The sequence below is a fragment of the Pogoniulus pusillus genome, chromosome Z (assembly GCF_015220805.1).
Source record: "Pogoniulus pusillus isolate bPogPus1 chromosome Z, bPogPus1.pri, whole genome shotgun sequence".
NCBI lineage: Eukaryota > Metazoa > Chordata > Aves > Piciformes > Lybiidae > Pogoniulus > Pogoniulus pusillus.
Genome location: NC_087309.1, coordinates 101,501,298 through 101,515,727, shown reverse-complemented (window position 1 = coordinate 101,515,727; position 14,430 = coordinate 101,501,298). Strand labels below are relative to the sequence as shown.

The window sequence follows — 14,430 nt, the reverse complement described above, 5'->3', positions numbered from 1 at the left end:
TCTGTCTTTCGAGGGTGATATTTTGGGGATGTGTCTCTTTGGGATTCAATACTCATTCTCTTCTGCTGTCTTATGTACCTGAGGTGAGCTTTGCAGCCAGTATGTGTGTTGACTGCATTTGTTGTGGCATAATGGAATATGCTTTATCTGTTTGTTCAGTTATTGCACCCAGAATTCCAAATATCTGAAGTTTATGAAAAGCCACACAGGTGCTTCAGGTCCTAATCTCAGTACTCAAGATGCCCTTTTGACCTGGTTTTGAAGAGAATATTTTAAAGCTATGAATAGCTTAATAGCACAGATTTAAATCTTAGCCTCTGGCTTGGTAGCCCTTTGCATACCTTTGATAGTCAGAAGTTTACCTAATAAGATCAGGTAGGCTACTGTACCCCTTCTGGTCACTGAAGCTGGTAGTCTGACCACCTTATGTGATGCTTTCTTGAACAAATTTTAAGAAGGCCTGTAGGAAGTGAATTTTGGGAAATGACAACACTGATTGCATCCCTTTCCTCTCCTATCTGGGGCTGTGAGGAGTGCTTCTCTGCTCTCTCTCCTTGAGCAAGTGTTAAGCTATGTGAGAAGTATTCAGTTAGACTGTTCCATAGTAGAGAGCTATTTAAGTCTTTGATTACTTTGGGACTTGCTTCTTAAGTGGAAAAATACCTCAGTCTCTCAAAGATAAGAAATGCTTCACAGAATCTTGTGACACCACTAACTGGCAGCAAATATGTATACTGAGAGGTAGAGTGAGTGAGCTTGCTGGGGTAAGGTGGACACACAAGGTTACTGTGTTTAGCTGTCCAGACCCTCTTTTCTCCCTTCCTGCTGTCTGAACATCTGGAACTGCTGACGTTAAGCTTCTATGGATTATTGAGTGTCCTAACAGGCTGCCAGCCCTGTCTGAAGGCTTGCAAGGCAATAAATAATAGTCTAGTAGCAGAAGGTGAGTCACAACCAGGGAATCAAGCTGTTTTGCTATGATCTGGAATTGGTTGCACACAAGCATATTTGGCACAAGTGGCTCTAATACTGAACGTGAAACTGACTGCAGAGCAAGGCAGTCTCTTAAGTGCCTCTTGTAAGCATAAGAACGCACTGCCCTTATTTGTCTATGCACAAGCTAGCAGTAGTGGAATTTCCTATTGGTCTCTTCCATGCAGAAGTATGGTGGGAGCTTGCTGTGTGTTATTTATTGCCCAGAAGCTAAAGACAGTTTCTGGTGCACTGTGGCCCAAGTGTATTCTGAAGGGATGTTTCAAGCCAACATGAAGGTATCTATATTTGTAACCAAAGATACTGCAATCCCTGGAGTCCTTCTGATTTAATAAAATATCAAAAGGCTCTTCCTGGTTTGGCTATTGTGAGTATACTTAAAATATTCCTGTAACAAATTTTGTCTTCTCAATACTGTGAGTCATGATAGCCTACACTTAGGAGCCCAAACTGAACTGAGTATATGTTGGTTTTATTTTTTGTTTACTGATGTTCACTTCTCACAAAGGCTTCAGGTGTTTGGGTTTTTTTAACAGTAAAAAAGCTCTCAGATCTGTTTCTAGGTCAGAAAGATAACCTGCTCTAGTCCTTGGTGTAACATGGCCAAGGGTCTTGTCTTTGGTTGGTGATGTTAGGATACTTAAGGTAATTTCTGACTGCAGTCAGAAGCCTGCTCCCATGTCACTGCAGGGAAAGGTAGATTATTAATCTGGAACACTATAAAGTACATAAGTAGCATACAATTAAAGCAGAATATCACTTATTAGCTGCTTGGGATGGACTTTCAAAGGCCTAAAATGTAAAGGACTGTAATTACTGCTGTAGCTAAAATCATGTGAAATGGCAGAAGCCCCTCGATAGAGGTGCACCCCTCTGTGAGTCTCAAATGCATTTTTTTCAGTGTCAGTTTGCATATATTTAGTTGAATTTGGGTACTTTAGCTTTTTCAGCTTGTCATTTTCCTCCCTCATTTGGTGCTGAGGTAGTGATTTCCTAAAGTATGGTCTCAGCTGAACTTTACAAAGCAATGGAAGAGAGTTTCTTCCTCCCTGAAGATTACTGCACTAAGCATTATTTTTCTGAAGTCTGATTGGAGTGTACCTTACACTGGTTTAACTAGATCTGAACACGAAGCATACTAAGTCTTAAATTACAAGAACTAAATAATAGTGGTCAAAGTGCAGATGTACTGAGGTTAAGTAATGCTGGCTGAGTGTTTTTTCAGGAGGTGGAATCGTCATGTTCCCACATCAGCTAGGGTATGATGGGAAAGGCATATGCACACTTTTTTTTTTCCATTTGAAGTACTTTTTCCACAGATTTCAGGTTGCGGAGATTCCTTGCAGAGAAGAATTCTGATTCCTGAAGTGAGTGAATAGCTGTCTTTGCTAGCCTGAAAACAAGCACATTATCAGTCTGAACAGACTGTTTCACAAGAATAAAATGCAGAACAGTTTTAAAAGTGGCATTTGTCTTAGAGCCCGTACTGTCTGGAGAGGACAAAAGCTGATTGAGTGGCAGAGCTGAGACTAACCGTGCTGAATCTCGAGGAGGTGCCATCTATCTGAAGCTGTATTATGAAATCTGGAGCCTAAGTGTGACAGGAGGGACTGCAGAACCAGCAGATATGGAGGCAGACTTGGGCTTGTTTACCTGAACTGCAGAGATGAACTGAGGAATTGAAATAGAAGTAAGATGGAGTAGATCTGTTGGCAGACCTTTGTCACTTACACAGATATTCTCAGGAATATTTTATTGTTGTAAGTGACCAAATGTGCAAGTGCTTCAGGAGGGCTGCAGTGTGGACTACTTGACCATTTGCTGTGTCATGCCTGCTCACTTGTTCAGACTATTAGTCTTACAGGGAAAGACCCTGAAGAAGAGCTTTAAGTTGTTCAGAATGGGAGGGGAAAGATTTAGCAGACTGATCAACTTCCTGAGTTTTCTTGGATGGAGCAGCCTTCTTTCAACATCAAGAAAGGGTGATAGTGTGTGTGCAGGCATTGCTGTAGTGAGTAGACTGCCCCTCTGCAGTCTTGTCTAGAGCTGAAGCTTGAACGTGGGTAGTGGCAGAGGAGAGCACCCCACGCTATTCTAGAAGTGAGTACTGCATGGGCTTTATTGATATGAGTCCCAGCTGAAGCCACTCAGAATTGCTAGTATTAGGCCAGAGCTGATAAAGGGCAATGTGGAGCAGGCCTTGCATCAGCATTTCAGTTCCTGTCAAGACTGGAGTTTAATTCTTATGTTTCCAAATAGTAGAAACAAGTTTTCAGTCTTTTGATTCTAACACATTTTGCTTGTCTCTGGTAGCCTCTTCCTGAGAAATTTGTGGTGAAAGGCGTTGTCGATCGCTTTTCTGAAGAGTTTGTGGAGACGAGGAGGAAGGCATTAGACAAATTCTTGAAGAGAATAACTGATCACCCAGTGCTTTCATTTAATGAGCATTTCAACGTGTTTCTCACAGCCAAGGTAAGCCAGTAACTTCCAAACACAGTCACTGACAGCGACGACAGAACAGGTACCTTTGCAGTCTCTCGAATTGAAGGCTCAAAGGCATTAATAAAACTACCTGTGCAGATCAGAACTTCACCTAAAACACCAGGGTTGCTGGGGACCCAAAGTGTTTTGTGTGACAGACCCTTGTGTGTCACAACTGCATGGATTCCCTCTGCTTGAAGGAAGGGGGAAGGTGAGGCAGTTTGCAGATTTACAAATGCAGTTCTCCAGATCTGTTTGATTTGTATCCCTATGTCTAGAATGTACTCTTCTGCAAGAAAGGTTTGGAATTTAGACTGTTGTGGGCTTTGTAAAATCCTCTTCTGGTTGCACAAAAGCTTGCAAGTTTTTCTTAGCTTAGCTTTTTTTTGGTCTGTCTTCTGTACTGCTTGGTCTTGTTTCCTCTCAACTGAGCTAGAAGACCTCATTCTTATTTGTTTTTCAATCAACAACTTCATGCTCATCTTCTGCATGACTCATCCAGCAACAGTGTAACTTTCTCTGGATGTCTCTTGAGCTTTATTTTAAATAAGACCAGGAGGACCTACAGCCGTGTTTGATTTTGACCTGAGAAGTCAGGAGAGCTGTGAAAGCACGTCTTTCCAGTGTCACATTATACTGACTCACTCAAATGTGATGCTTAGCACAATCTTGAAGTAAGTTCAAATTGTGCTTGCTGGTAATGTGAGACTCAATCTCCAGTTCCCTTTTCTCTCTCAAAAGTCCATAGTGAGCTTAAGTGCTGAAACAAGCCAGAACTGCAGAATTTGTTTAGCACTTTAATTATTAAATGACAAATAGATTTTCAGCTGCCAAAGCTTGATGCAACTTTCTTAGCTGCTTAGTCATCTCCCATCCCTGTAAAATGAATGGTATAGGCTTTATCCTCAGCCTTGGTCAGGATTTGCCTTGAGTAAAAAGCATCTAGGAAGGCTGAGGGAAAAGGAGACATCTTTTTCTGGCTGTATCTAGTGTTGGAACTTGCTGTATTGCTGCAGTGAGATGTCAGTTTAGTGTGCTAAAACTTCAGAGTTTCTGCTGCTGAAATTCATGAGATTGCCTCCCAGCTGAAAAAGAGAAACAAACCTCTTTGAGTTCCCTGTTTGGACCAGTAACATGCCAGAATGTTTGAGAGAGTGTATGAATAGCATTGAGTTAAAAAGTCTCTTTCTGATGCCTCTCTGCAGGTAGTGCTTAAGAAAGACAAAACTCAAGAGTCAAGGAACCACTGCATTTAAATGCAGATGTAGTTCAAAAGTATAGCAGATGCTAAGATGTCATTTTCTCTTAAACAGTTTTCAAACATCTCTTCCTCAGGCTGCATAGGATAGCCTAGTTACATCTCCTAAGGCTGTTCTGAGGTGTTGAATAATGACCCCTGCTGGAAGGAGCGAAATGAAGAATTGTCAATGGTTTGGCTAAAACCAGTTGTGTTTTTTCTGATGTACTGTCAAGGTGAAATGTCCTTGAAGAATGTAGGCAAACCTATAAAGCGTTGACAAGGGAATCTGAACTATCTGTGCAGGCAGTGGGGCTACATCTGATCCAGCCTGAGCTTCAGTCTTGCAGAGGAGCTGTACTAGTTGCCCTGTACTATACTCTTTCTCTGTACAGCCTTGTTCTGTCTCCTATTTAAGTGCATAACTGGTGTGAGGAGGTTGCTGACCAAACAGGTATGAAATATGTACCTCTGTGCTAGAGCACCAGAGTCAGCTGATGTATTTACATAATGCTAATCACACAGAATCAGAGAATATTTCTGGTTGAAAGAGACCTCAAAGATCATCCAGTCCAACACTCAACCCAGCACTGAAGGGTCAACACTAAACCACTTCGCAGAATGCCAGATCCACACTGCTTGAACACCTCCAGGGATGGTAGCTCCACAACTGCCCTGGATACACCATTTGATAACCCTTTCTATGAAGAAATATTTCCTAATATCCAGCCTGAACATGCTCTGCTGAGGCTTGTAACTATTTCCTTTACTGCTGCCATTTGTCATCAAGGAGAAGGGGCTGGCCCCTCTCCTCGTTCCAACCTCCCTTCAGGTAGTATAGAGTAATGTGGGCTATGGCTTAAGGGCATGTGTGGATGAGTGGCATGAACAGTTGATGGAAACAGAGCTGTTAATATTACTATTTCCCATGTGGCAATACAGGAAGATGGCAGTCTTGGTCAGGTACAGAAGTGGGCCACTTACTGATTTGTATTGTAGTTTACACCATTCTCCTGGATAGCTTGTTTCCATGTAGAGGTAGCCTTGAAACAGTGGTCAGGTGTACAACTTGTACACAGTGAGGTTTTGTCCAAGACTACTTGTCTTTTACCTTCAAGATTTTGTCTTGACTGGAAAGTATCCTTCACTGTATTAATCTTCCAACACCTAAGTGAAATATTTTATTTTCTTTGTTTCTTTTAACTTTCTAGGATCTCAATGCTTATAAAAAGCAAGGAATGGCATTGCTATCAAAGATGGGGGAGTCTGTCAAATATGTCACAGGAGGCTACAAATTAAGAAGTCGACCACTGGAATTTGCAGCCATTGGGGAATATTTAGACACATTCTCTCTTAAGCTTGGTACCATCGACAGAATAGCACAACGGATTATCAAGGAACAGCTGGGTAAGGACTCAAGGTGCTCTATTGTAAGGAGTCCTGAGTGTTCTATCTTCTTCTTTTTGACAGCATGACTGAGACAGCTTGTGTTAGTAATTGTGGCCTGTAATGAGGCACTCAATAGAGCAAATTTGTAGTGCCTCTTAGAGATTCAGATCACTCCCAAAGCCTAATGCAGTATCTTATGTCAACTCAACTCTCCAAAAGTTTTGAAAATGTGCTCTTGTTATGTCAACCTACTTTCACACTGGAGTCATTTAAAGGAATACTTTTGGGATGAGGAGAAACCTGTATGTTCCATATGGAGGAGTGCAGAGGGAATTCTTAGGTGATGACTTCTACAGACCTCTCTTAGTACAGCTAAGTTTTACCTGTGTTTTAAAAAAAAATACTTTGGCTACTGCACAGATGCAAATGTATTTGTATTGGGAGTGTGTACACATGGGGAGTTAATCAGGAGTCCTCTTGGATCTGTCACCTGTGCAGCCATGTCTATTAAGATGCTAATGCAACACAAGACTTGACTCATCAGGGAGTGAATATTTGCCAAGCTTGGTGTGTAGCTTTTCCTGTTTGGTATGAGTGTTTGCAGATCCTTGAGCCTCACTCTTACTTTCTTAATCTACTTTTCCACCTACCTATTGCAGAATACTTGGTGGAACTACGAGAGTATGGACCTGTGTATTCAACCTGGGGAGGGCTGGAAGTTGAACTGTCAGAGCCACTGGAAGGAGTGTCTGCCTGCATTGGGAACTGCTGCACTGCTCTTGAAGAACTGAGTGAAGAAATGACAGAAGACTTCCTGCCTGTGCTTAGAGAGTATATATTGTACTCAGAGTCAATGAAGGTAAAGTGAGTCCTATGTTGTTGGAATGAAATATTAGCAGATTCATTCTAACAGTGAGAATGCTGGCAGTAGGAAAAGTGAGAAAGCAAATAAAACTATAGGTAGGAGGATGGTTTAATAACCAGAACAAAACTAGGTATGTTTAATTACAGGGTACTGCATGAGTAACACTATCTGCTCTGTTATTTTGGCAAGCTAAGTCCAGTAGTGCTAGGGTGCACACAATGTGAAGAGTTGTTCCTTCACTGAAGTGGCAGGTCATACTCTATAGGAGGCCTATGTCTGGCTAGAATCTTGTGTTCAGTTCTTAGAAAGCCCACTTGTGGTTCATTTTATCACTCCAGGGCCAGTATCTACCCCTGCAGAATAGGTAGCATTAGCTGGTCCTGTCAACTTCACATAGAGGTGAGTGGCATTTTTTTTTAGAACCACATGTCCAAATGACAGACACTGGTTCCTCTCTCATTCTTGTACTCTATACAGGATGTATCTATTGTATACAGAACTTAACATAACTCTACAAAGGACTGGCTTAAAAATGTTGTTCTGGGACTCTTAATCCCTCTAAGAAGTGAGTATCTTGCTGTTTATGCAGAAGTATTTAAAGCTACTTCAATGATGTTTATACCAAGGGCCATTGGTAGTAAATCATAGATTTTTAGAGTGATTTGGGTTGGAAGGGTTCTTAAAGTCATCTAGTTCCAACCCCACTGCCATGGGCAGGGACACTCCTTACTTCAACCTGGCCTTGAACACCTGCAGGGAGGGGCTTCCATGGCCGTCTTGGGCAACTTGTTCTGGTGTCTCACCATGCTTATTGTAAAGAATTTATTTCTAATATGAAATCTAAAACTTCCCTCCTCAAGCTTTCATTCTGCTCCTTCTCATCCTACCACAGCAAGCCCTTATAAAAAGTCACTCCTGGTTTTCTAGTAGACTCCTTTCAGGTTCTAGAAGGCTGCTATGAGGTCTCCCTGCAGCCTTCTCTTCCCCAGGCTGAAGAGCCCCAACTCTTGTAGTCTGTTGCCAGAGGGGAGATGCTTCAGCCTTCTAATCATCTTTGTGTTCCTCTAGACCTGTTCTAGCAGTTCAATGTTCCTCTTACACTGAGGGCACCATAACTGGACACAGTACTCCAGGTGGAGTCTCATGAGGGCAGAGCAGAGAGGGAGGATCACCTCCCTCATCCTCCTGACGAGACTTCTTTTGATGCAGTCCAGGGCATGGTTGGACAGCTCATGTGGAGCTTTTTGTCATCTGCCATGCCTAAATACTTCTCAAGACTGCTCTTGAGCCACATCTCACCCAGTTTATACTTGTTCTTGGGATTTCCCCCAATCCAAATGTAGGGCCTTGTTAAACTTCCTGAGGTTAGCTTGTGCCCACCTGTCAAAGTCCCTCTGAATGGCATTCATTCCCTTCACCATGTTAGCCGGACCACACAGCTTGGTGTTATCCACAAACTTGCTGAGAGTGCACTCAGTGCCACTGTCCCTATTGCTGACAAAGATATAGAATAGCACTGATCCCATTACTGACCCCTGAGGGACCCCATCTGTCACTGATGTCCACTTGGATGGTGAGATGTTGACTGCAACTCTGAGTGCAACCACCCAGCCAATTCCCTATCCAACGAGCAGTCCACCCCTTACGCAGTGAAAGAATTAGAGTTAACTGCCGAGAGAATGAAACCAAGGACTTCAGTTTGGCTGTTAGCTTTTCACCACGTGCCCATAATACAGTATGTATCAGCAGACTCTCTATAACGGTGCTAACAGACAAAAGTAATTCTGAGAGACTTCCCACCTGGAACAATTACAAGGCAGTAGTATACAGTTGTTTAAAGATCTAATATCCTCTTGTAAACCTACATCCTATACTTCTCAAGCTCAGAACCAAAACATGTACTTGCAGATTCCTTGTCACAGTTTCAGATGGGTGGATGTTTGACTTGTGTCTTGTCTGGCTGAAGTGCTCTTGCAGAAGGCTTTGTGATAATTGCCTGAGTATGCTCTTTGCTTTCATAGTTGTGGTATTGACCCCAGCAGAAATGTCTTTTCTTCATGAGACTAACACTCATGTATTGCTGGAAGCCTTGAATTGGTGTGTTCAGATTTCACTCCATTCTGTAAGAAGAGGTGTATATGTGCTTTGAAATAAGCAGAGCATGAGGTTAGTGGTTAGAGCTTTTAGCCCAGAACATTTGCCTTTCAATGCTGCAAATGCCACGGCCTACTGGAAATGTCATCTGAAGTGGTAAGCTGAGTTGAGAGGTGCTTTTCAGAAATGTCGTGGGGAAAAAATGCTGTAAGCCAAAAAGCAAGGATTTCTTCAGTTGAGGAGGTCCTTCAGGCAGTTAAACAGCACTTAACCAGCATTAAAGACTTGCAGCTGGGCTACCTGTTGGCTTGGAGACAGCTACATTCTAAAAAAGGCTCTTATGAGATGACGAAGACACTAAGCACAAATAAGTAGTTCAGCTGCAAGTCTGTAATGCTGCTCTCCATGTGGTAAGTGCTGTTTAACTGCCTGAGGTACCTCTTCAACTGGAGAAATCCTTTATTTTTAGTTTAATTTGTAGTCTGTTGCCTTTCTAGTGCCCTAAGGGATTCACTTTTCTGTCTGCTATTCTCTAGTAATAGAGTGAACATACTCACTGTGCTGTTGCTTTGGAACTGCTTGGATCTGGAGAGTACACTTGAAAAACAGCAGTTGATAGCAAGTAAGGATCATGCTGCTTAGTGTTCAGCTTGAGCATCTTGTTAGCCTTTAATCTTTCTGAAAAATCAAGGATAAAAACTGTTGTGAGCCAATGCAGATTGTTTTTCATTTGCTCCAAAGCAGTAAAACTGAAATGTCTTGGGTCATACCACGTGCCAGCTTCTTATGCTAGAAAATACCAGTTTGTTGCTATTTCTGCACAGAGCAGCTGCAAAATTGTTTTTTTTTTACTCCATAAAACTAACTACAGAGGTGGCTGACTACTTGTCCCAGGTTGGGAACTATAGGGTTAATCCTCTAGGGACTAGAAAATTGTTATTGAATCCCATAATTCTGCTGTCTTTTTATAAACTCATGGCGAGGTCAGCTTATTCTCCTTTCCTCCCCCTCCAGCCCTCTGTCTGGTGTGAGCTGCTTTTATCAGGACAAACATGTAAGGAAGTAGGCAGGTGTTGGGGCCTCCAGAGGCTTTTGTTTAGGCCTGTGGATGGCAGAGGCATTGGTGGGGAGGATGGGAGCGCTAGGGATTATAGATTCAGTTTTGGGTTGGGGGAAAATTCAAGGGGTTTGCTATGGATTCTGTATCTGCTTTGTAACTTCTTTCTGTATCTCTCTTTCCAAATACAATTCTGGTTTTTCTCCAGTTCATTTGAGAGATTCATTTTTGTCAGCTCTTTAAAAACCACAGCACTACTCTTGGAGTGCAGGAAGCCATCCTCTTCACTAGAGGTGCAGTCCTATTCCTTAGCTCCTGTAAAGCCTGCTTGTGGAATTAACGTCTTTCAAAGCGCAGCTTTTGGACAGGGTTACTTGATGGGAACCTAAGTCTTTAGGTAGAAAGAGTTTGATGCAGTGTTGATGGCTTTCTCTGCTGCACACTCTGCCCCAGGTATAGGTGTGGGAACTTGATTTGTAGACCAGTATCTAGCTGGGTGAATGTGTCTCAGAGTAAGGGGGACAGAACACTGGAACAGGCTGCCTGGGTTGCTGTGGAGTCTCCCTCACTGGAGATATTCAAAACCCACCTGAACACATTCCTGTGTGATCTGGTATAGGTGATCCTGCTGTGCAGGGAAGCTAGACTAGGTGATCTTTTGAGGTCACTTCCAGCCCCTGACATTCTGTGATTTAGACTGGAATAAATCAGGCTCAGGGAAGACTTTCTCTCTTTCTACAAGCTACCTGGAAGGAGATTGTAGCGAGGTGGGTGTTAGTCTCCTCCTTAGTAACAAGTTACAAGACAAGAGGAAATGGCCTCAGGTTGCACCAGGAAAGGTTTAGGTTGGATATTAGAGGAAAACCCTTCACTGAAAGTGTTCTCAAACCTAGGAATAGGCTCCTCAAAGAGGCAGTTGAATCTCCACCTCTGGAGGTGTTTAAAAGATACATAGATGTGGTGCTAAGGTTTAGCATCAGACTTGGTAGAGTTAAATAATGGTTGGATTCAATGACCTTAAAGGTCTTTTCCAACTGAAATGATTCTGTGATTCTAAGAACTGTCATGTTATCTTCACTGCTTTGGAGATGAATGCTCAGCTTTATTGGATTCAGGAGCACTGCTATACCTGAGGTGCACAGCCCAAGGAATCTATGCATACAGAGGGAAAGCCCAGTAGTTGTGGAAAACAAATACTGTCTGACTGCAGAGAAGCCTGTCTCTGAGTTTTTCTGAAAGGTTTGCAGAATGGGAAGAGGCTGATGGCATGGAATTGAGTTAAAATGTGTAAGGAAGAGGCTTTCCCTAAAACATAGATCATGCAGGAGATCCCAGTGCACTGAGGGCCTTGTCAGCAGATGTGTAGTACCACATCATTTGTAATGGGCTGGTGTTGCCCGGGAAGGCAAGTTGTGAGGGTCAACTCTGCTCTGTGTAGTTCTGTGCTGATACTAAAATATGTGAACTCTGTATGCTTAACACTGCCTGAAAGGCTTCTCAGGTGATGTGATATCCCCTGCTGTGTGCTTGGGCACCACTTTTAACATGTGTTTAAAACAAGCACCACACAAGTAGCTATTTAAAGACATGCAGTAAATAATGGTCCCCTTGTGAGGTCCAGTTAATAGCGGGAAGCTTTGTGGTGTGCAGATGGCATGGAATTGCAGTTTGAGGAAGAGAGCTGATGGCAAAACTCCTGAAATGTATTCAGAGGTATGGCCAAAATGAGATGTTTCAAATGAAACAAAATGGAGAAGAACCTGCCTCACTGAATGCAGGATAGTCTTGCTTCTACAGGGACCAGTGGTTTAATTCTGTCACCATATAAATGAATTGTGCTGAGTGAGTTTTTTTTCTGTTTGGTGTTGGTTTCTAACAACGTTTTTATTGTTTGTTTTCAAAAAAACAAAACTTCTTACAATAAAAATCTTTAAAACCTTAACTAGCATTAAGTGTGGCATGGTCTGTGGTAAGTCTGAGGATGCTTGGTACTGAGCTTTTCAGAGGAGTTGCTGAAGCATTAATGTATTGATCTGCACCTGAGAGGAGATTGCCTAGACGTGCCAAAGGAAAGATTTCCTTTCACACAAAGGACAAGTGAGAGGAAAGGCAATGTTCTCATCACTTACAGGTCGACTGTTAATGGATACTGAAAGCTGTACTGAGAAGCCTATTGTTAGTGGCACACAGTGGATGTGCTTGAGCACTTAAGGAGAAATGAGACACCTGCCCTTTGAGTCAAGTGTTAGTCATAAGCTACTGGTACAGCTCTGGCTTGCTGCAGTAATTCCGAGCTCCTAAAGGCTGAATGCAATTACTGGAGGCAGTTTTTTCCTGAGAAGAAAATTCATTTGGCTCAGGCTCAAGAAGCAGTACAAAGCAGAAATACCTGTTAAATCTCTTAGGTTTATGTTGTATTGGCAACCACAGTCATTTAAGGGCTGTTCCATGTAATTGTTTAGATTTCAAATGGAAGGGGAATGTGTGGTTTGGTGGATTGTTTTGTTGTTTGTTTGGTTTTTTTCCAAGCAAACACAACCAATGGTATATTTGTGTGCATCTCTTCTCAGGGCAAAAGGGAGGCTTAAGCTGTTGAAGGTGTATTTTTTTTTCAGTTTTGTCCCCTTTCTTGCCTAGACCAGCAGCAGCTTTGTGGTTGGGCTGCCATTTCCATTTATCATGGCTGAGGTTTGTAAGAACATAGATTGCAAAGTCTCTTATCTGTACTCTAGAGCAACTGCACTGATACCCTTCCCTTGACTTAAGAGGGAGGTGAGGGAAGGTGATTAGTAGAGGGAGGTGAGGGAAGGTGATTAGTAGATACAGGGCTTGTACTTCCTTAATTAGGAGACAGTTCTTGTTTAGACTGGCACTTAGAGCTCTGAGAACTACTGTGTTGAATAGATGTTTCTGTAGGCAGCGCTGCACATGACTAGTCCTGCTTTACTAGCCTTGCCTGAAAATTAAATTGGCACATTACCTACTTTTGTCCTAATGGTAATTCATTCTGGGTGGCATAAGAGAAGACATAAAGCATTACATGGCCAAGATGGCTCCCAGAGAAGTTCTAATTTACAGGTGCCTTAGCAGTGAGTTGGCTGACTTCTCTCCAAGCATTTTTAATAAGAGTTTTGAATCAACTGAATAATAAATTACTAGCTGTTTCCTTGTGAAGACCGAAGAAGTAAGTTTCCCACTCTTGCAGATGAGTATTTTATTGTTTTATTTGGTAGTACATTCTTAGACCTAGCTTTTGTGGTTGCTTTTAAATTCTAATGCAATTCTAATGTAGTATTACCTTAGTGGAGATCTTGGCTTGTGTATGTAACAAGATAATACCCTTATCTTTTCAAAGAATCAACGAGGTTGGAAGAGACTTCCAAGATCATCCAGTCCAATCTAGCACCCAGCCCTATCCAGTCAACCAGACAGTGGACTAAGTGCCTCATCCAGGCTTTTCTTGAACACCTCCAGGGATGGTGACTCCACCACCTCCCCGGGCAGCCCATTCCAATGAGAAATCACTCTCTCTGTTTGTTTTCTAATCTGAGAATACTCTGTCAAAATGTTTAGTGGATGTAGCTAGTTCAGTGTTTTTCACATAAACACTGCCTTTCATACCTTTTAATTAAGTCAAAACCCATCACCCCCAACTGATCTAAAAGCAACGCTTACTTCAGTTCTAACAGGAGGTAACAGCCTGCTGTGGAGGGCTCTGACAAGTGTTTGCAAGTCAAAGGGAGATGTAATAGCTTCTGTCCTGACCTTCCTGTAGCTCTTCATCCATACTGTTCTGTCTCTGCTGCTTGAGGATATCAAAAGCTTTGAAGTTGTCCTTGACAGCTTTGATTTTTTTTTTTTGTGCTTATAGGTGAACTGAATAGCTGAATTTACTTAGTCAGATTATATTAATGGTTACATGATAGTGCCTGTCTTACATACTCCACCTTGTCCAAAAGTTGAATTTTACCAGACCCTCACAGCAGTTGGATAATAAATGCTCTTTATTTTCAAGATGCTTCCTAAACACTCTAAAATAGGACACAATAAGTCAAAAAATCTGGTTTGTGACTGAGTTAACACTGAAGCTGTATCACTTTACAGTTTATTGCAGGCTGTGGAGGGAAGGAACAAGAGGATCCCTCTCACAGCTGTCTCTTCTCTTGCCTGTAGAATGTGTTGAAGAAGAGAGACCAAGTTCAAGCGGAGTATGAAGCAAAACTGGAAGCAGTAGCCTTGAAAAAAGAAGACCGTCCAAAGGTGAGCACTTAAAACTACTCTGCAGAAATTAATTTAGACTTGACCTGAAATTGC

The 14,430-nt window shown here is 42.2% G+C and overlaps 1 protein-coding gene across 1 annotated transcript in view; it reads left to right on the top strand.

Moving 5' to 3' along the window:
* SNX30 (sorting nexin family member 30) overlaps positions 1-14,430 on the top strand; it is a 54,677-nt gene that overhangs the window by 27,738 nt on the left and 12,509 nt on the right. Inside the window, exons 4-7 of the mRNA XM_064176853.1 lie at positions 3,307-3,465; positions 5,923-6,118; positions 6,760-6,959; positions 14,290-14,376. Of these exons, the coding sequence (XP_064032923.1) occupies positions 3,307-3,465; positions 5,923-6,118; positions 6,760-6,959; positions 14,290-14,376 (642 nt within the window). The remainder of the gene's footprint in view (positions 1-3,306; positions 3,466-5,922; positions 6,119-6,759; positions 6,960-14,289; positions 14,377-14,430) is intronic.